General features: G+C 45.1%; 1 protein-coding gene across 1 annotated transcript in view; it reads right to left on the reverse strand.

Annotated features, from left to right (window-relative positions):
* LOC126184293 (Down syndrome cell adhesion molecule-like protein Dscam2) overlaps nucleotides 1-20,937 on the reverse strand; it is a 595,669-nt gene that overhangs the window by 290,522 nt on the left and 284,210 nt on the right. Inside the window, exons 12-13 of the mRNA XM_049926671.1 lie at nucleotides 19,745-19,864; nucleotides 17,445-17,660 (exon numbers count right to left, since the gene is read on the reverse strand). Coding sequence (XP_049782628.1) covers nucleotides 17,445-17,660; nucleotides 19,745-19,864 — 336 coding nt within the window. The remainder of the gene's footprint in view (nucleotides 1-17,444; nucleotides 17,661-19,744; nucleotides 19,865-20,937) is intronic.

The raw sequence follows: 20,937 nt of genomic DNA on the forward strand, positions 1-20,937 counted from the left end.
CAGTGGATTGCAGCTAAGTACAGCCTGGGATCCTGTGATTGGGGGGTTGAAGTGGTTGTGACAGTCCAACATTGCTATCTATGGTGCAGGACTGGACACCAGTGATGCTACTGGTGGCGACGTGGCTGTATAAGAATGGCAGCAACATTCACACAACAGTCAGCGACATGACAGTGGCAGAGGAGATCTCTGGCAAGAGCTCATGGGCAGTTAACCATTTGACATGGTTTGAAACCACAGAATATTTTATTAGTTGATATCACTGTGACAGCATTCATTCGTATGTAATGTTTAGGATATGCAAATTATTGGGAATTTAAATTGTATGCAACAAAGTATTCAGTTAACATACTTTCATAATTTACACCAGATAATGCCATCTGGTGTAATAACTTGGAGTATCTCATGTCTAAGAAATAAATTTTTGTTGCCCAAAAGTGAATGCTAGATTTATCAATGCCGAGCATTGGATGCCAGTCCCTGCATTAAGCATCTGTCCTCTACAAGTCTTCTGGCTACCCACTACGAGCTAAAAAATTTCTTTCTAAGCAATTTCTTCAACTGTATAGAAGAATTTTTATTCAATAATTTATATTATATGCCGTAAAAACAGTTATAGGCCTTTCAAATTAAGTATTTTCGACTGTTGTGTGCATTTATCTGTAACAGGTTAATGCATTGCCATACTTAAATACAAATTGTGTTAAATAGCATATAAGCTTATTTGTGCCACATTATTATGGTCATAAAAATGACCCATGTAACACACAACACCTATTCATGTCACACAGCAGCCACACTAATTGCCTGCTAGAAATACTGATTATATTTCATGTGACCTCATTCTTTCACAGTGGCATGCTTCAGATACAATTTTCTCAAGTTACAAGCCACATCACTCTTAATCAAACACCAAAGATTTCTACAGCTGACTCAGCCATCATTATCAGGGGTTAAAAAACTGACTGCCAGGGCTGGTACAGTGTTCCACTTATATAGGTGTGATAGCAGCATCTAAAATCTTCCGGAATGGGTGGAAGTGATGCAGGTGTGGAAAACAAGTTGGCCAGCTAATAGGATTTCTGTCTCACCATGGGACTGAGAGACATCAGGGGCATGAGGGACCAATGCCACATCTTTCAGGGTATGCTGATATAAGAGCCCAATAATTAGTAAAAAATGAAATGATAATGTGGCATCACTGGCAACCAGGGAAGTTTCAACTGCTGGGTTGCAGGTCTTATTTCAGGTGATGCCACATTGGGCACCTTGTGTGTCGGTAATGATGAGATGATGATGAGCACAACACAACACCCAGTCCACAAGCAGAGAAAATACTCAACCTGGCTGGGAATTGAACCCAGTCCCATTAAATGGCAAGCAAACATGTTACCACTCAGATATGCAGGCAGACTTGATACTTAGTAATCATACATAACTTCTTGCTCAATGAAAGAAGAGTGTCTAAGGACTGGAAAGTAGCACAGGTCACACTAACACTCAAGAAAGAAAATAAGAACAATCCACTGAATTAAAGGCCCATATCACTTATATCCATTTACAGTAGGATTCTGGAGCACTATGGTAAAAAATTATGAGTTACCTCAAAGAAAATGATCCATTGACACACAGTTAACATGGATTCAGAAAACAATGTTATTGTGAAACACAACTAGCTCTTTATTCACACAAAGTAATGAGCACCATTGACAAGGGATCTCAAATTCATTCCATATTTCTAGATTTTAAGAAGGCTTTTGATACTGTTCTTCACAAGCAGCTTCTGATCAAATTGTATACCTATGGAGTATCGGTTCTGTTATAGCTGCGAGCGACCAGCAAGCAGTGCATGGCAGAGAATGGAGACATGAAGCCATCAGGTGGGGGTGCCACTGGAGGTATTGCTAACAACGAATAGACAAAACAGACGAAGAAGTAGGGGATGACAGACACTACAACCGACCAAGACACAACACGAGGTAAGCAAGCAAGAACTGGGGTGGTAAACATAGTGAGACAACAACAATGCAGGAACACTCCAAACAATGACAGTATGTATCTCAACACATGGAACTGGAATGCAGTAAGGCCAAGAAGCACACATGAACTACAGCAAGTACCAGACTGCCAGCGTAGTGCCATGCAGCCATCTAAATACAGGACCATGGGAAACACAATTGGCTGCAGGCTTAGCGTAGTACAGAGAGTGGCACACTCACAAGGGGAGGCTCACGGTGCAGGTGCGTGCCAGAGCACAGAAACCCCTAGTGGGTATCCAGGTCCACAGACTCTGGCACACATTCAACTTCTGCACCATCCAACACCAGATTCCTGATCCCCCCCAAAACTTGTCCATAGGGGTGGAAACGACCCAGACGGAGGCCATGATGGGCAAAAAGAGGGAATGGAGGGAGACCCTCGGTCATCACCATCAGCAATGTGTTGGGATAGCAGTCCGTGGAATCCATCAAAACATCACCAGAGTGCAGGGCATCACACAGCACCTTCGATCCTTATGGATGCAGGAAGGAGTGCTGACATGCCTGCCGGGAGCCAGCAGCCATCAGCAGTGGGGCTGGCTTGAGGACCTCGTGCACACCAGAAGGAAGTGGAGGGCATTAGGGGAGGTGAGGTGCCATGAAGGGGTATGAGGCTGGAGTTGGTTATGGTGGTGGTGCTCGAGCCCCTTCTAAGTCTGTACCAATGTCACAAGCTGCCCATGGGTTGCGACTACTGTGGTGGAAGTCCAAGCAGCGTTGCCTCCATACGAGCTGGCCCACACTGCTGTGCTGGGGTGTAGTGCTGAGAGGGTCAGAGGTGAGGCTCAGAAGGTGATGGTGTCAGCAGATGGACCAGGGTCATGGATGCCACCCATGGAGGAGTTTGGCCCATCTATGACCACAATTTGGTGTGGTGCAATAAGTGTTCAGGAATAAGGTATGGCCGACACGGTGGCAGAGGATTCAACTGCTTTTGTCAGCTGTTGTTTAAGCGTCCTGATCAGTCATTTTGCTGTGACATTGGAGGACAGATGGAATGGAGGGGTGCAGATGTGTTTGATACCATTGGCCTCACAGAATGCGTGAAGGAGGCTGCTGCAAATTGGGGGCCATTATCAGAGACCAAGGTATGAGGCAGGCCTTCGATAGTGAGAACCTGAGCCAAGGCCATGAGTGTGGCATCAGGCATGATGGACGCCATGTGTACCACATATGTGTATCTGGAGTATGCATCCACAATGAGTAACCACAGCGATCCCAAAAACAGGCCCATAAACTTGAGATGGATGCAGTCCCAGGGGTGGCGAGGCATGGGCCAGGGTGCAAATGATTCCAAAGGGCTGGCCTGGTGATGCGCACACACCGAGCACACATGTACCAAGCATTTGATGTTGCCATCTATGCCGGGCCAATACATATGCCAGTGAGCCAATGCCTTCATACAGGACATCCCCCAGAGTCTGCATTGTAGCAAGCGTAGGACATGGTGGTACAAATCAGGTAGGATGATCATCCGACGGACGTCAGCCTCTGCGGCCAAGAGAAGAACACACACCACAATCGATAGTCTGTGTGAGAGATGCCGCCAGGGGCTGAATTCAGTTTTCAACCAGCGAAAAGATAGGTGGGCCATCCATGGGTCATGTAGCAGAGAACCTGCCTTAGGATGTGGTCCTGGCATGTGGCAATGGCGACCTGTGCAGCCGTGATAGGAAATCCATCCTGTGTATCAATGTGAAAGCAGAGGACTCCCTACTGGTCAAATTTGGGATCAAGGCCCAAGGGGAGATGTGACAATGCATCTGCACTGAAGTGTTGAGAGGTGGGGTTATATTGGATAACGTACGTGTAACTTCATAAGAACAGAGCCCAGTGCTGGAGACGTTGAGTTGTTCACTCTGGGAGGTGTATGTGTATGTGTGTGTGGGGGGGGGAGGGGGGGGGTGGCTGAATAGGGTAACCAAAGGCTTGTGATCAGTAAGGAGAGTGAACTTCATCCCAAACAGGTAGATGTGAAACTTTTGAATGTTGAAAACTATCACCAGAACCTCTTTCTCAGTCTGAGAATAGTTCCTCTATGCTGGGGACAGCATATTGGAGGCATACACAATGGTCTGTTCTGAGACATCCTCATTCCTGTGAGCCAGGACTGTACCAATATCATAGGTCAAAGCATCAGCCACCACAACCAAGGGGCAGTCCGGACAGAAGGGAGACAGGCAAGGAGCAGACTTCAGCATAGTTTTCAAGTGGAGAAAAGCATGATCACAGGCAGGAGTCCAGTTGAAAGGCACTCCTTTGCGACACAAGCGATTGAGGAGCTGTGCAACATCAGCAGCCTGGGGTAAAAACTTTATGTAGTAGTTAGCCTTGCCCAAAACACCTGGAGGTCAGATAAATCCTTGGGCTGGGGAAGGGAGTTGATGGCTGTGACATTGTGATCCGATGGACAAATGCCGTCTTTACTGAGCCAGTGCCCCAGGTATTCGACTTCCAGTTGAAAGAAACTACACTTGTTCAGTTGACAGTATAAGCCTATGGCCTGCAGGGCATGAAATAAGGTACCAACGTTTTCAAATGCTTATAGCGTTTATGGCCGGTGACCAAGATGTCATCAAGATAATTGGCACCAGCTGGGATTGGCTGTGTGAAGTGCCACAGGTACCTCTGGAAAATGACCAGTGTAAAGTAAATAACAAACAGAAGGCTCTTGTATTTACATAATCCAAAAGGTGTGTTGATGACAATGATGTTCTTGGATTCCTCATCTAAGGGTAATTGATGGTAAGCCTCTGCCAGGTCAACCTGAGAGAAGTACTAGCCAAGCACAAGTTTGGTGACAAGGTCTTCCTGCTGGGGAATGGGTTAAGTTTCAACCAGAGACTGTGCATTGATTGTAGCTCTGAAATCCCCACATTGGCGAAGGGAGCCATTGGGTTTACTGACCACCACTAACAGGGACACCAAAGCACTCGATTTCATGGGCTCAATGATGCCAGCAGCCTGCAGTCGATCGGTCTTGTTGACTGCTGAACTTAAGACCACTGGAAGGGGTTGAGTCCAGAAAAACTGCATTTGAGCATCTGGTCAGAGAGCAATGTGCACCTTGAAGTCGAAAGCACACCCTAAGGCAGACTGAAACAAAGAGGCATAGGCCAAGCACAAATCATCGAGGTCCTGGAATGGGATGGCAGTGGAAATGACCTTAACTCCATCAGAAATCAAAAAGCCAAATAATGTGAAAGCATTGAGTCCAAACATGTTTGAAGCCAATGGATGGTCAACCACCAGTAGTGTCAGGAGATGGGGAACGTGTTTATAGGTGGCTGGGACCGAGAACTTCCCATAGAAGGGAATAGAACCATCACCATATGTGACCAATCACCGAGAGGTGGGAGATGACTGTGGGGTACAAAGGCATGTATACTTCGCCAGATTGATCAAGGAGTTGGTGCCCCCCGTATTGATCTGGAAATGAACGTCCACATTAAAAATGCAGAGCATAAAGGACAACTTCCATGTCAATGGGTCTTCTAGTGGAATGACTGATTGCAGCGTATGCACGGTATCCTGATGACCCATGTGTGAAGGGCAGGTGCGGGTTGAGTGGCTGGGACAGACTGATTGGAGACGGCCATCTTTCTGACAACCCATGCACATCTTCCAGCAATGGGAACAGCCAGCACAAGAGTGGACAAAAAAGCACTGTGGACAAGATGGAAGTAACTGATGTGACATCGATTGGTGGCTCTGAACCCATAGAGACATTGTACAAGGAGGAGTCCAAACAATGTTGCTCTCTGTGGGTGGTACCACAACGATGGCACAAGAGAAGTACCCTCACGGTGGACTCTACCGCCAACAATATGACACCCTTCAATGCTGATTGGCACAAGTGAAGTCACATTTGTGGCTGAGACCCTGCAAGTCCACGACCCAAGAATGGAATGATTGACCAGGCTGTTTATGGTACTGATGGAACTCAAGCCAAGATGCCACAACATGATATTGCTAGGAATAGTAGTTAGTCAGCAGCACACATATTCATTAAAGAAGAGAGCCACGGGGTCTGACAATGGTGCCAACTTGCGCAGCAGAAAGAACGTGTCTGGTGATGCCCAGGACAATAATAATGCAGCTTTAGGGAGTCATTTGTAGCCTGAAACACTTAGAATTGTTTCAGACAATGAAAGTAGCATTCCTAGTCTTCCTTAACGTCATTAAAGGGCAGAAACAACGTCAGACATGGGGAAGTGTCTGAAACCAGGACACCCAGGAGCTGGTGCTGTCGGACTCCCCTGCACTGACTTTGTCCATCAGCAACTGCAAGGACTGCTGTAAGACATCTAACTGGTGCTGCTGCTGCTGCTGCTGCATGAGCCACTACTGTTGTTCCAAGAGCCATACCAATGTAGCCTCGATGCTACAAAACCTTTTACCTCATCACCAATCTTATAGCTTTGAGTGACCAGCAAATGGTGCATAGCAGAGAAAAGAGATGCAAAGCCGCCAGGCGGGAAGCCGCTGGAGGTATCACAACAATGAACAGACAGGACACACAAACAAGTAGGGGACAACAAACACTACAACTGACCAGGACACAACACGAAGTAAGCAAGCAAGAACTGAGGTGATAAACATGGCAAAACAACAACAATGCAGGAACACTCCAAACAATGACAGTATCTATCTCAGCACACAGAACTGGAACACAGTATGGCCAAGATGCACATGCGAACTATAGCATGTACCAAATCGCTGGGGTGTCACTGCGTGACTGCCTAACTGTAAGGCAACAAATTATCTATTAGCTACATATTTCCAAGCACATATTATACATATGTATATATAAGAATTCTACTGAAGCTAGAGTCTCTTTTTTCACTATCTGTGTACTGAAAACCATTAAGAGGTTTCTAAATTGACTTGAAAACCATCTGTATTGGTTGGTAATATACTGTTTGAAAACTTGCAGCAACACTTTTGTCTTTTGTTTCTGCCAGAAAAAGAAAAAAAGTTAAAGATGCCTGACAAAAGAGCTTTCAATCACACAATGACTTTTGGAAGTGCCTTTGACAGTTTTGTAACAGTTGCTTAGTGGCATTTAAAAAAAATGATGCACCATGAAGCAATTATCCAAATGGGACAGAAATCAGTAGATGTGATGTCCATGCACAGACAAACAAATGATTACAGTTTCACAAAAATTGGATCATTAATTCAAGACAAGGAACTTTACAACATGAGCAAGACAATAACGTGTTGGTCCACCTGTGGCTCTTAGTCAAGCACTTAGCATTGGTTGACACAGTTATTGGGTGTCCTCCTGAGGGATATCATGCTAAATTCTGATCAATCAGAATGTTAGATTGTCCCCATAATGCACCAAACATTGGTACCACTGCATCCTTACAGCACAGTGGTACATTGATGATACTCTACAACCCATTTTGTTGTCCTTCATGTCAATCCATCCTGGCATTACATTCCAATAAGATAATACCTGCCCACACACAAGAAGAGTTCTACTGCTTGCCTTTGTCCTTTCCTAACCATACCTTGGCCAGCAAGGTTGCCAAATTTCTCCGTAACTGAGAATGCTGCAGTGCAGTTTCTCCAAAAGACCATATGAGGAATGCAAGCAATATGAGGAAGGCGTTGTCAACATACTGCAGGAAGCAAAATGGATGCAACCGTATAGAGTTCAGAGCTTTCTTCTTGAAGTTCTAAGTTCTCCATAAACAAATGGAACATGAGAAGTAACCTATGGCTGAGCATTACCTAAATTAACAATAAACAGCAATGCTTTTAACCGAGAATAGGGGTACACAAGGGGGTAGCGTTTAGATATCAAGTGAAAGCAAAGACAGATGCTTGATGCTCATGTGGAGGTGGAAGCAACAGTTTCAAATGTGGTGCTGGTGATTAGGCATAGATCCCTCAGAGTGGTTGGTGGGTCACATTGTCCATAAACAGCCCTTTTCAATCAATCCCAGACATGTTCGATAGTGTTCATGTCTGGAGAGCAAGCTGGCCACTCTAGTCAAGTGATATTTTCCTGAAGGAAGTCGTTCACAAGATGTGCACGATGGGGGTGCAAATTGTCATCCATGAAGATGAATGCCTCACCAATACGCTGCTGATATGGTTGCAGTATTGGTCACAGGATGCCATTCATGTATCATACAGCCATTACAGCACCAACCAATTTTACATATTCACATACTCCTTTACCTTTAACCCAAATGAATACAGACTCATTAACAGATATTTTTCTTTTGTTACGTGTATACAATGACAATGCAGAGGTAGACATATAGGCAGATTTACCAAAGTCTTTATTTGCAAGTTCAGCCATATGGTAAGTACGGTAAGCAATAATGTCTCTATCAACAAAGCTTTCAAGTCCAGGAACATTAGGTACTCCTGTACCTCCTCGTACAATTGCTACAGTAAGCCACCCCAAAACAGAAGGGAACCTCCACCTTGCTGCACTCGCTGGAGAGTGTGTCTAAGGTGTTCAGCCTGACCAGGTTGCCTCCAAACACATCTCCGACGATTGTCTGGCTGAAGGCATACATGACACTCATCGGTGAAGAGAACATGATGCCAATCCTGAGCAGTCCATCCGGCATGTTGTTGGGTCCATCTGTACCATGCTGCATGGTGTCGTGTTTGCAAAGATGGACCTCGCTATGGACATTGGGAGTGAAGGTGCACATCATGCAGCCTATTACACACAATATGAGTCATAACAAAACGTCCTGTGGCTGCAAAAAAAGCATTATTCAATATGGTTGCATTGCTGTCGGGGTTCCTTCAAGCCATAAACCATAGGTGGCTGTCATCCACTGCAGTAGTAGACCTTAGACAGCCTGAGCGAGGCATGTCATCGACAATTCCCACCTCTCTGTATCTCCTCCATGTGCAAACAACATCGCTTTGGTTCACTCCAAGATGCCTGGACACTATCCTTGTTGAGAGCCCTTCCTGGCGCAAAGTAACAATGTGGATGCAATTGAACCACGTTATTGACCATCTAGGCATGGATGAACTACAGACAACATGAGCTGTGTACCTCCTTCTTGGTGGAATGACTGGAACTGATTTTTTGTCGGACCCCCTCCATCTAATAGGCACTGCTCATGCATGGTTGTTTACATCTTTGGACAGGTTTAGTGAAATCTCTGAACAGTCAGAGGGACTGTGTCTGTGATACAATATCTTCAGTCAATGTCTATCTTCAGGAGTTCTGGGAACTGGGGTGATGCAAAGCTGTTCTTGATGTGTGTATATTATAGGTGGCACTACAGTGGCTAAAATATCAGTCCAGGCTGCTTTTGCCCTGTATAGAGCCACATAATAGCCTTCCATTTCTTGCTTTTCAATCCACTGATATACTGAATTTCCAGCATTAACTGCTCTATTCATCACTGGTTTCACCTGTAAACAGTTCACCATGTAATACACCACACAGTCTTCCATTTCACACTCTTAATTACAGTGGACCTGTCTTCAATCCAACAATTTCATCCTACAACCAGGACTCATTTTCTCAATTTTTCCCTTGAGGAAAGATAATCATGTTCACTTCCACTACCCACTGCATCTACTTACATTTTCTTTCTTCGCAATGGGTCATTTTTTTGTTCATGTTCTATAATTTGAAGAAATGTTGAAATTTAGAAGACTTTTTCTATCAAGTCACTAGATCCCATATAAGTTTCACTCTTTGTTTTGAGCATAATCTGTGTTCCAGTTGTTATCTGTACTTGAAGAGTATTTTTCCAAAGTATACAAAACACCTTTGATAGTTAGGGGACAATCTTGAAAGTTTTTATTTGATCTTCTTATTATTCCATTCAATTTTTTTTTATAGGAGGTTCGTAGAAAAGCCTCCATCCTTACTTTTTCAGTTTTTGTTTCTTCTATCTTGTTTCTTATTTCTGAGTGTGGTGTCACTGCCAGACAGCACACTTGCTAGGTGGTAGCCTTTAAATTGGCCGTGGTCCGTTAGTATACGTCGGACCCGCGTGTCGCCACTATCAGTGATTGCAGACCGAGTGCCGCCACACGGCAGGTCTAGAGAGACTTCCCAGCACTCGCCCCGGTTGTACAGCCAACTTTGCTAGCGATGGTTTACTGCCTACTTACGTTCTCATTTGCCGAGACGATAGTTTAGAATAGCTTTCAGCTACGTCATTTGCTATGACCTAGCAAGGCGCCATTATCAGTTACTATTGATATTGTGAATCATGTACCGTCAAGACCAACGTTCATCATTAATGGATTAAAGTTAAGTATTCCACCACCTACGTCCATTTTTCTAAATTCTAATTTCCTTGTCCTGTTCCAGACCTCACACCATACTGCGTGAGCTAAAACGCTTGCATTTTGGCCTCCTCTTGTAACACGGTGTTGGCTCTCCTGCCAACCACAACATTGGCGACGAGGCACAACCATGTTCTTATCGATATTGCCCTGACTTACTTGTGTAATGGCTTCACCACAATCTCCATATGTACTGTTCAAATTTTATTGCTTACAGAATCAGCAGACGCAGGCATTACTGGATGCCCTTGGACAGCTCGTCCAGGGTCAATGTGCGATGCAAAATGATGTGGCAGCAGCCGCTCCACCACTAACACAGCCACAAAACGCAGTTGCACCAACTTTTCGACCATTTGATGCTGCACTAGAAAGCTGGACGGTGTGGTCACGCCAATTTGGATTCCATCTCGCCGCCTACAGAATTCAAGGTAACGAGCGGCAGCCTTTTTCGTTATCATCAGTCGGGGTGAACACGTACCGGGTGATAGTCAAATTATTTCCCCGATGCAACGTAGCAACTCTGTCCTACGAAGAAATTTTGTCTGCATTAGATGCATATTTCAAAGAATCAGTCAATGTAGTTGCGAAACGGTATACCTTCTTTCATACAAAATGTACTGCAGGTCAGACTAATCGGGAGTGGGTTGCAACCTTCAAAGGCCTTACTAGGGATTGTGCTTTTGAGTGTCAGTGTGGACTCCCTTATTCAGACACTATAGTATGTGATGCAATTGCACAGAACGTTTCTGATGTTCGTATAAGGGAACAGATTTTGAAACTAGTCAGTCCCTCCCTTCAACAAGTGATGGACATATTGGATCAGCAGGACACACTTGACTTTGCTCAGGAATCATTTGAAACTTCACCAGCCACATGTCAGGTTAAGCAGCCCACCAGAAGAGCTGCACAGAGCAGTAAACAGCCCTTGCAGCCGGCCGCGTCACTGCCGCCAGGCTCTCAGCCACGTGTGCCGTGCCGGCAAGCAAATGCAGTGCTCAAATCCTGCCCGCGGTGTGCTACTAGACATTCGCGTCAGAATTGCCCGTCACGCCAAGCTATTTGCTTTTATTGTAATAAGAAAGGACATGTTCAGAGTGTTTGCCAGAAAAAGCTCAGATCGGAAGCTCAAAACCATTCCAGGCCCTTTGCTTCATGCCGGGATCGGAATCGAACCAAGGATACTCAGGCTCGTGAAACTTTGCCCATGGAAATTCATGTAGTTCATGCCACTCCGCCCAGTGCCACTCTCTCTAACAGTGACTGTGTTCGTCCCACAAATAGTGCGCGTCGACATCGCCAGAACTCCCATCACGTCACAAGTGATTTTGTATCAGTGTCGGTTCACGTTGCACGAGACAGTCGCTCTTGTCGTCAGCAGGACAATAAACTTTTTGTGGACTTGGACATTAACGGCAAAGTGATACCACTATAGCTTGATACTGGGGCTGCAGTTTCACTAATCAATCATGACACTTACAAACTGCTGGGCACACCTCCGTTGCATGCCGCAAATGTTAAGTTAACTAGCTATTCAGGTCAAGAGATCCCTGTGTTAAGACAGTGCAGCCTTCTTGCAACATACGAAGGACAAACAAAACTTGTGTCATTTTACGTCCTTTGTTCTTCTTCTGGAGTGAACTTGTTTGGTTTCGATTTATTTCAGTTGTTTAACTTGTCTATAGTAAATCAGGTACTATCAGTGAACCAGACTGTGCCTTCAGACAGTGTTTCTCGTCTATGTGAAGAATTTGCCAACATTTTTGCACCGGGCCTTGGTTGCGCTAAGAACTATAAAGCACATTCGGAACTGAAAGTAAACCTGCAACCGAAATTTTTCAAAGCATGCGATGTTCCCCATGCATTGCGTGATGAGGTCGCAAAAACATTACACGAATTGGAATCACAAGGTGTAATTGAACGTGGGCAGGCTTCTCTCTGGGCATCACCCTTAGTAATTTTGCCAAAACCTTTGGGAAAATTGAGACTTTGTGTGGACTTCAAGGCAACAGTGATTCCACAACTCATGATTGCAACTTTTCCTTTACCCTGCCCAGACGATCTTTTTGACAAACTGTGCCCGGGTAAATATTTTTCGAAGTTGGACCTAGCAGAAGCGTACTTGCAAATACCGGTGGACGAAGTATCCCAGCGCGTTTTTGTGGTTAACATGCATCTTGATTTGTATCAATTCAAATGACTGCCATTCGGGTGTGCATCCGCCCCTGCATTGTTTCAGAAATATCTACAAACTGTTGGTGCGTCGGTCCCTACTGCAGCAAATTATCTGGACGATATTGTGATCTCCGGAAAGATGGAAGAAGAACATTTGGCCAATCTCAGAACATTATTTCAGGTCTGCGACAAAATGGTCTTCACTTGCGGAAGGACAAATGTGTGTTTTTTACTCGTGACTTGCCATACCTGGGACATGTACTCAATGCCCAAGGCATACATCCCAGTCTTGAGCACCTCCGTGCCATACAAGACTTGCCTTCGCCGCAGAATTTGAAGCAGCTACAGAGTGTGCTGGGAAAAATCTACTATTATCACCAATATGTTCCACACGCCTCTTCCATTTCAGCTCCGCTTCATCGCTTACGGCATAAAGGTGTTCCGTTCGTCTGGACAATGGAATGCGAATGCGCCTTTTGCCAGTTGAAATCGGCGTTGCTTTGCAATACTTGCCTTACGCCATTCGATCCCCAGAAGCTACTTTTGTTGATGGTGGGTGTATTGGATTTTGGGATCGGTGCTGTGCTTGCACACAAAGATGGATCGCTTGATCGCCCTATTGCCTTTGTGTCCAAATTGCTCTCGTCTGCGCAAAGAAATTATTCGCAGATCGAGAAAGACGCATTGGCTCTCATATTTGGTGTTACAAAGTTTCATGATTTCTTGTATGGTCGTCACTTTACCATAATCACAGACCACAAACCTTTGACATCGTTTTTTCATCCGACCAAGCCTGTACCTCCACGTACAGCGCAGAAATTCATTTGTTGGTCTATTTTCCTCTCGCAGTACTGCTACGATATCTTGTATCGGTCCACTGCTAAGCACGAAAACGCTGATGCATTGTCCTGCTTGCCTGTTGCTGAGGATAGGGCATTCGATTCCTCCGAACTTGCTTGCATGTTCATTGATTCGGAAACCGATGACGTGATCGAATTGTTTCCAATTGATTTTCGTCGTGTAGCTACAGCCACGGCTGCCGACTCTGTCCTTGCTACCGTTCTGCATTTTGTTGCTATGCAATGGCTCTTGTCAAAGTCATGGATCGAGGATCCGTTGGTTCGTCGATTTTTTGCTCACCCGGAGAGACTTTTTGTATGACGTGGTGTTTTGCTGTTGCGTTCTGATAATGATCAGTCCAGGGCCGTGGTCCCACGTTCGTTACAGTCCTCTGTCTTACAGCTTCTCCACCAAGGACATTAGGGTATAGTGAGAATGAAACAACTTGCTCGTCAGCACTGTACTTGGTTCCGAATCAATGCCGCGATTACGAAAATGTGCTCCTCTTGCATGGTGTGTGCTGAACAACAATCAGCACCACCGCGGAAATTCTTTGCATGGCCAACAGCCACTTCCCCTTGGCAGCGCTTACACATCGATTTTGCTGGTCCATTCTGGAATGCTCGATGGTTGGTTGTGGTAGACACATTCAGTAATTTTCCTTTTGTTGTCCAGATGCCTTCCACGACGTCATCTGCCACCATCCAAGCGTTATCTGCTATCTTTTGCATTGAAGGTCATCCACAGACTATTGTTTCTGACAATGGTCCACAATTCATGTCCACAGAATTTCAGTCATTCTGCAAGGCCAATGGTATTCGACATCTGACGTCTGCACAATTTTCGCCACAGTCAAACGGTGCCGCTGAACGATTGGTCAGGACTTTCAAGTCACAGATGTTGAAGTTGAAAGAGTCACATTCTCGGGAGGATGCGTTATTGCTCTTTTTGTCCTCATATCGCTCTCACCCCGAGATGGTTGCTCTCTGGCTGAGTTGCTCCACGGTCGTCATCATCAAACCTTGTTGTCTTTGCTACATTCGCCGCATCAGGTTTCTGTGCAGCGGCAGACACCTGCTTTTGCTCCAGGCGACATTGTCTACTATCGCCACTATCGAGGTTCACGGCATTGGCTAATGCGTTGGCATTTCAATCAGCTGCGCCTCTGTCGTCGCACGGGATCTGCCGCTCGGGGTCTGCTTTCAGCGACGGTGCCATCCGTTCAGCGCCCTGGGTACCCATCTACTGGCTTGCCTCAGCCCCAGGTGTTACCGACGCTGTCTTCCATTTTGCCCCATGGCGACGCGCCGCCACCACCTCTGCCAACGCTGCCGCCGCTACCTGTTCTCCCACCGGCGACGCCCGCAGTGGACACGTTGCTGCAATCGCCGGGCGCCTCCCTCGGTCACACGCCGCCGGTCGCTTCCCGTGACCAGTTGTCCTCCGACATGGAACTCTTGCCCGCTCCGGACCATATGTCGTCTTTGCCCATCGGGTGCCCCAGCCTGATGGAGGTCGACCCTTTGGCCCCTCTTGTCTCTCTGCGGGTGCATACACCGCATGTTGGCGTGCACCCTGGAGCAGGTTTTCAGGCGTTTTCTAGCTCCCCGCGGTCTGAATGGCAGGGTGCGGGTGGCACAGCCTCACCTGTTGTTAGGCTCCCCACCTCGTCACATACGTCAACATGGTGTCCTCCCCACAGCAGGCGGAAGCCTTATACCACAACCGTACACCGATTTGCGGGGGAGGAATGTGCTGTCACCGCCAGACACCACACTTGCTAGGTGGTAGCCTTTAAATCGGCCGCGGTCTGTTAGTATACGTTGGACTTGCTATGACCTAGCAAGGTGCCATTATCAGTTACTATTGATATTGTGAATCATGTACCGTCAAGACCAACGTTCATCATTAATGGACTGAAGTTAAGTATTCCACCAGCTACGTCCGTTTTTCTAAATTCTAATTTCCTTGTCCTGTTCCAGACCTCACGCCAGCCTGCGTCAGCTAAAACGCATGCATTTCAGCCTCCTCTAGTAACACAGTGCTGGCTCTCCTGCCAACCACAAAACTGAGTACATATTTGGCAGCAGTCAGAAGTGACTCACTTTGTTGCGCGAAACAGTTACACACCGTCACAGAATGAATTGTTATGTAATGAGTAGTTACTTGGTGACTTACAAAATGTGCCACATACCTCATGTGTTGCTTATCAAGTCCAAGTGACAGTTTGGTAGAGAGTTTTAAGAAAGAAAAAATTCCACTGAGAATTTACACATCTAATACTTAAACTTTCCTGGTTTTATGCAGAGGAAATTCATAAAATCATCATTCCTTCACTATGGTGTGTTTAAGCTATCCAGCAGAAAAATCATGTAAAATTACTTTGTTTATAATATGTTTTTATTATTGCTGATATTTTGTCAGTTGCCCAGGTAGAATACTGTAACAGATTAAATTTAAGTATTTCACTTTCTACCAACATTTTTGGATGTTGGAATCACATACTTTGGTACTCAACTGTGAAATAGATTTCTCACATTAATGTTTAACTGACTGTATACACTCCTGGAAATGGAAAAAAGAACACATTGACACCGGTGTGTCAGACCCACCATACTTGCTCCGGACACTGCGAGATGGCTGTACAAGCAATGATCACACGCACGGCACAGCGGACACACCAGGAACCACGGTGTTGGCCGTCGAATGGCGCTAGCTGCGCAGCATTTATGCACCGCTGCCGTCAGTGTCAGCCAGTTTGCCATGGCATACGGAGCTCCATCGCAGTCTTTAACACTGGTAGCATGCCGCGACAGCGTGGACGTGAACCGTATGTGCAGTTGACGGACTTTGAGTGAGGGCGTATAGTGGGCATGCGGGAGGCCGGGTGGACGTACCGCCGAATTGCTCAACACGTGGGGCGTGAGGTCTCCACAGTACATCGATGTTGTCGCCAGTGGTCGGCGGAAGGTGCACGTGCCCGTTGACCTGGGACCGGACCGCAGCGATGCACGGATGCACGCCAAGACCGTAGGATCCTACGCAGTGCCGTAGGGGACCGCACCGCCACTTCCCAGCAAATTAGGGACACTGTTGCTCCTGGGGTATCGGCGAGGACCATTCGCAACCGTCTCCATGAAGCTGGGCTACGGTCCCGCACACCGTTAGGCCGTCTTCCGCTCATGCCCCAACATCGTGCAGCCCGCCTCCAGTGGTGTCGCGACAGGCGTGAATGGAGGGACGAATGGAGACGTGTCGTCTTCAGCGATGAGAGTCGCTTCTGCCTTGGTGCCACTGATGGTCGTATGCGTGTTTGGCGCCATGCAGGTGAGCGCCACAATCAGGACTGCATACGACCGAGGCACACAGGGCCAACACCTGGCATCATGGTGTGGGGAGCGATCTCCTACACTGGCCGTACACCACTGGTGATCGTCGAGGGGACACTGAATAGTGCACGGTACATCCAAACCGTCATCGAACCCATCGTTCTACCATTCCTAGACCGGCAAGGGAACTTGCTGTTCCAACAGGACAATGCATGTCCACATGTATCCCGTGCCACCCAACGTGCTCTAGAAGGTGTAAGTCAACTACCCTGTCCAGCAAGATCTCCAGATCTGTCCCCCATTGAGCATGTTTGGGACTGGATGAAGCGTCGTCTCACGCGGTCTGCACGTCCAGCACGAACGCTGGTCCAACTGAGGCGCCAGGTGGAAATGGCATGGCAAGCCGTTCCACAGGACTACATCCAGCATCTCTACGATCGTCTCCATGGGAGAATAGCAGCCTGCATTGCTGCGAAAGGTGGATATACACTGTACTAGTGCCGATATTGTGCATGCTCTGTTGCCTGTGTCTATGTGCCTGTGGTTCTGTCAGTGTGATCATGTGATGTATCTGACCCCAGGAATGTGTCAATAAAGTTTCCCCTTCCTGGGACAATGAATTCACGGTGTTCTTATTTCAATTTCCAGGAGTGTAGTTTCATAACACTACTGAATAAGTTGTTTGAATTAAACATCATCTGAAGAAAACTTACTGAGAATATGAAGATACTTTTTAAGTACTACTTAGTCAAATAATTGATATAGGCCCTACCATGTACTGTTAGCTGGACTACAGCACTCAGTCCAACACTAATATTGTTGCTCGCCTCACACAGATAATGTCCTTCATCATCCTGAGAGATTGTTTCTATAAATAAGGAGCCATTTGCTAAAACCTGAACTGGTTCTGGGTTAGAATTGACTTTTAACAGTTTTGATTCCTTTCTGTGTTGATGAGCTAAATCTAAGTAATGTCCAGGTTTAGAACCTGAAAAAGAAATGGTATATTAACAACTTCAGGTTTGTAGTAGTGGGTATATATTTTTCATTCTTTTATGACAAAACACTTACTGTATTTAAGTCATCTAACATCATAAAAATACAAATTAAGTAGGCCTCTGAACAACATTTGTATTGCCGTGTAAATTGCACATAACTTACTTTTGAGGGTTGTATAATAAGTAAGGCAACACATTTTTATCTCTGCCAATTTCAGTTGAAAAAATTCAGAATTTGTTGTGGGACATTGTGGAATATTTTGCTTCACCCCTATAGTTTCACAAAATTCCAGTAGGTGGCTGTGCTATACATAGCCTTCAAAATTGCATCTTTAATGGAGGTGTATTCAAAGCAGAGAGCTGTCAGTGAGTTTCTTTTGGGGGAAAACCAGAGCATCACAGATATTCATGGAGAATAATGCCTATGGAGACCTGGCAGTGAACAAAAGAATGGTGAGTCATAGAGAGAGGTATCTGACATCATCACAATAAGGTTGCGTCAACCTGTCTGATCTCCCTCATTCTGGCCATCCAGTGATTCCTACAATGTTTGATCATACATACACTTTCCTTTGAGGTGAATCACAATCAAACACCTTGCTGTATAACTGAATGTCTCTGTTGGTAGTGCTGACACACTCATCCACCAGTTGGGGTACTCAAAGTTGTATGCCCACTGGGTTCACCACTGTCTGACAGAAGGGCCATTTTTTTTGGAATTGATTGCATGTTATGAGGCTGATTGTGACAATTCTTTATGAGACATCAACACAGGAAATGAAACATAGGTTCATCACTTTGAACTAGAAACAAAACACCAATCCCTGGAGTGGTGCCACATCACCTATCCTCCAAAGGAAAAGTTCAAAGCTGCACCCACACAAAATAAAATTGTAGTGACAGTCTTCATGGACTCTGAAGGGGTTATTCTATTTCACGTCCTCCCTTTTGGTGCAATGATCAATTCTATTATGTATCATGCTACCCTCAGGAAGCTGAAGAAACAACTTCAGCATGTTCATTGCCACAAAAATGCAAACAAACATCTCCTTCTCCATGACAACACAAGGACTCACATAAGTCTGCAGACCTGAAAGGAGTCCACAACACTTCATTGGACTGTTCTTCCTCATCAGTCCTACAACCCAGATCTCACACCTTCTGACTTTCATCTGTTGGCCCAATGAAGGATGCACTTCAAGGGAAGCAGTTGGCTGATGGGGAGATATTGATGCAGCAAGACAATGGCTCTCAAGTCAACCAGTAGAGTGGTACCATGTTGGTATACAGGTCCTCAAAGTAAGATGGCACAAGGCCATCTCTTTTAATAGAGATTATATTGAAAAATAGGATTTTCTACCCAACAGAGAGGGAATAATATGGTATATTGCAATCCTGAATAAAACCAACCTGCTTTCAGAAACAAAATGTGTTTCATTACTTATTGAATTTATCGGTTGACAGAAATTTATATTTACAAGTGCATTAAGTTAATTGTGTGAATCAGAGAGTAAGTGGGTAACTGTCAGATTAGATATCCAAAGATTTGAGTTTCCATTCTCAGTTGGTCCTAGGCAAAATCATATCTAATATCATACTAGTAAAGCACTTTGGTGTTCAAACAAACCTTCAGGCTGTCGACAAAATGTGGTTTTAATTTTAATCAAAGACAATTGGATGGCAAAACTTTTAAATTATTATACCATGTTGCAAAAACTAAATAAATGATGTATGGGAAAATGAATGTTGAATAAAGCAAAAAGGACACAATGTCCTTAAAGCTGTATAGAAAAATATGATTGACTATTACCAGCACAAAGTAAATGTATCAGATAACCCAGGATCAAGAGGAGGAATCACTGAAGGTGGGACGGAGGTTTGCAGTACTATTCTTTTGTTAATATGTAATCACGTTACGTACATGTTATGTCATTGATATACTCTCTGAAGACACACTTTTCAGTTTAAAAGGAGAAATTATATATTGTCATTAAACGAGAGAGAGAGAGAGAGAGAGAGAGAGAGAGAGAGAGAGAGAGAGAGACGGGGGCCTGCTAAATTAGAAATGCATTACCTGATGCTTTTTTCCATGACACTGTGGGCTGTGGGAAACCATCTACTTTACAGTCTATGATTACAGACTGTCCCAGCTTGGCTGAGGTATCCTTTGGTTCAACCACCCAGGTTGGTGGAACTGTAAGGCAACAAATTATCTGTTAGCTACATATTTCCAAGCACATATTATACATATGTATATATAAGAATTCTACTGAAGCTAGAGTCTCTTTTTTCACTATCTGTGTACTGAAAACCATTAAGAGGTTTCTAAATTGACTTGAAAACCATCTTTATTGGTTGGTAATATACTGTTTGAAAACTTGCAGCAACACTTTTGTCTTTTGTTTCTGCCAGAAAAAGAATAAAAGTTAAAGATGCCTGACAAAAGAGCTTTCAATCACACAATGACTTTTGGAAGTGCCTTTGACAGTTTTGTAACAGTTGCTTAGTGGCATTTAAAAAAAATGATGCACCATGAAGCAATTATCCAAATGGGACAGATATCAGTAGATGTGATGTCCATGCACAGACAAACAAATGATTACAGTTTCACAAAAATTGGATAATTAATTCAAGACAAGGAACTTTACAACATGAGCAAGACAATAACGTGTTGGTCCACCTGTGGCTCTTAGTCAAGCACTTAGCATTGGTTGACACAGTTATTGGGTGTCCTCCTGAGGGATATCATGCTAAATTCTGATCAATCAGAATGTTAGATTGTCCACATAATGCACCAAACATTCTCAGTTACAGAGAAATTTGGCAACCTTGCTGGCCAAGGTATGGTTAGGAAAGGACAAAGGCAAGCAGTAGAACTCTTCTTGTGTGTGGGCAGGTATTATTTTATTGGAATGTAATGCCAGGATGGATTGACATGAAGGACAACAAAATGGGTTGTAGAGTATCATCGATGTACCACTGTACTGTAAGGATGCAGTGGATGACCAAAGGGGTTCTGCTATGAAAAGAAATGGCACCCCAGACCATTACTCCCACTTGTCGGGCCATATGGCAGGTGACAGTCAGGTTGGTATACCAAATCTGTCTGGGGCATGTCCATACAAATCTTTGCTGCTCATCACTGAAGACAATTTACTCCAGTTAAATGGATTCCAGACCAAAGACATGTCTTGGGACTCCATGGACAGCAGTGGGATACCAACCTGACTGCTGTCGCCCACCATATAGCCTGACCAGCAGGAGTGA

Source organism: Schistocerca cancellata, chromosome 4 (assembly GCF_023864275.1).
Source record: "Schistocerca cancellata isolate TAMUIC-IGC-003103 chromosome 4, iqSchCanc2.1, whole genome shotgun sequence".
Lineage (NCBI taxonomy): Eukaryota > Metazoa > Arthropoda > Insecta > Orthoptera > Acrididae > Schistocerca > Schistocerca cancellata.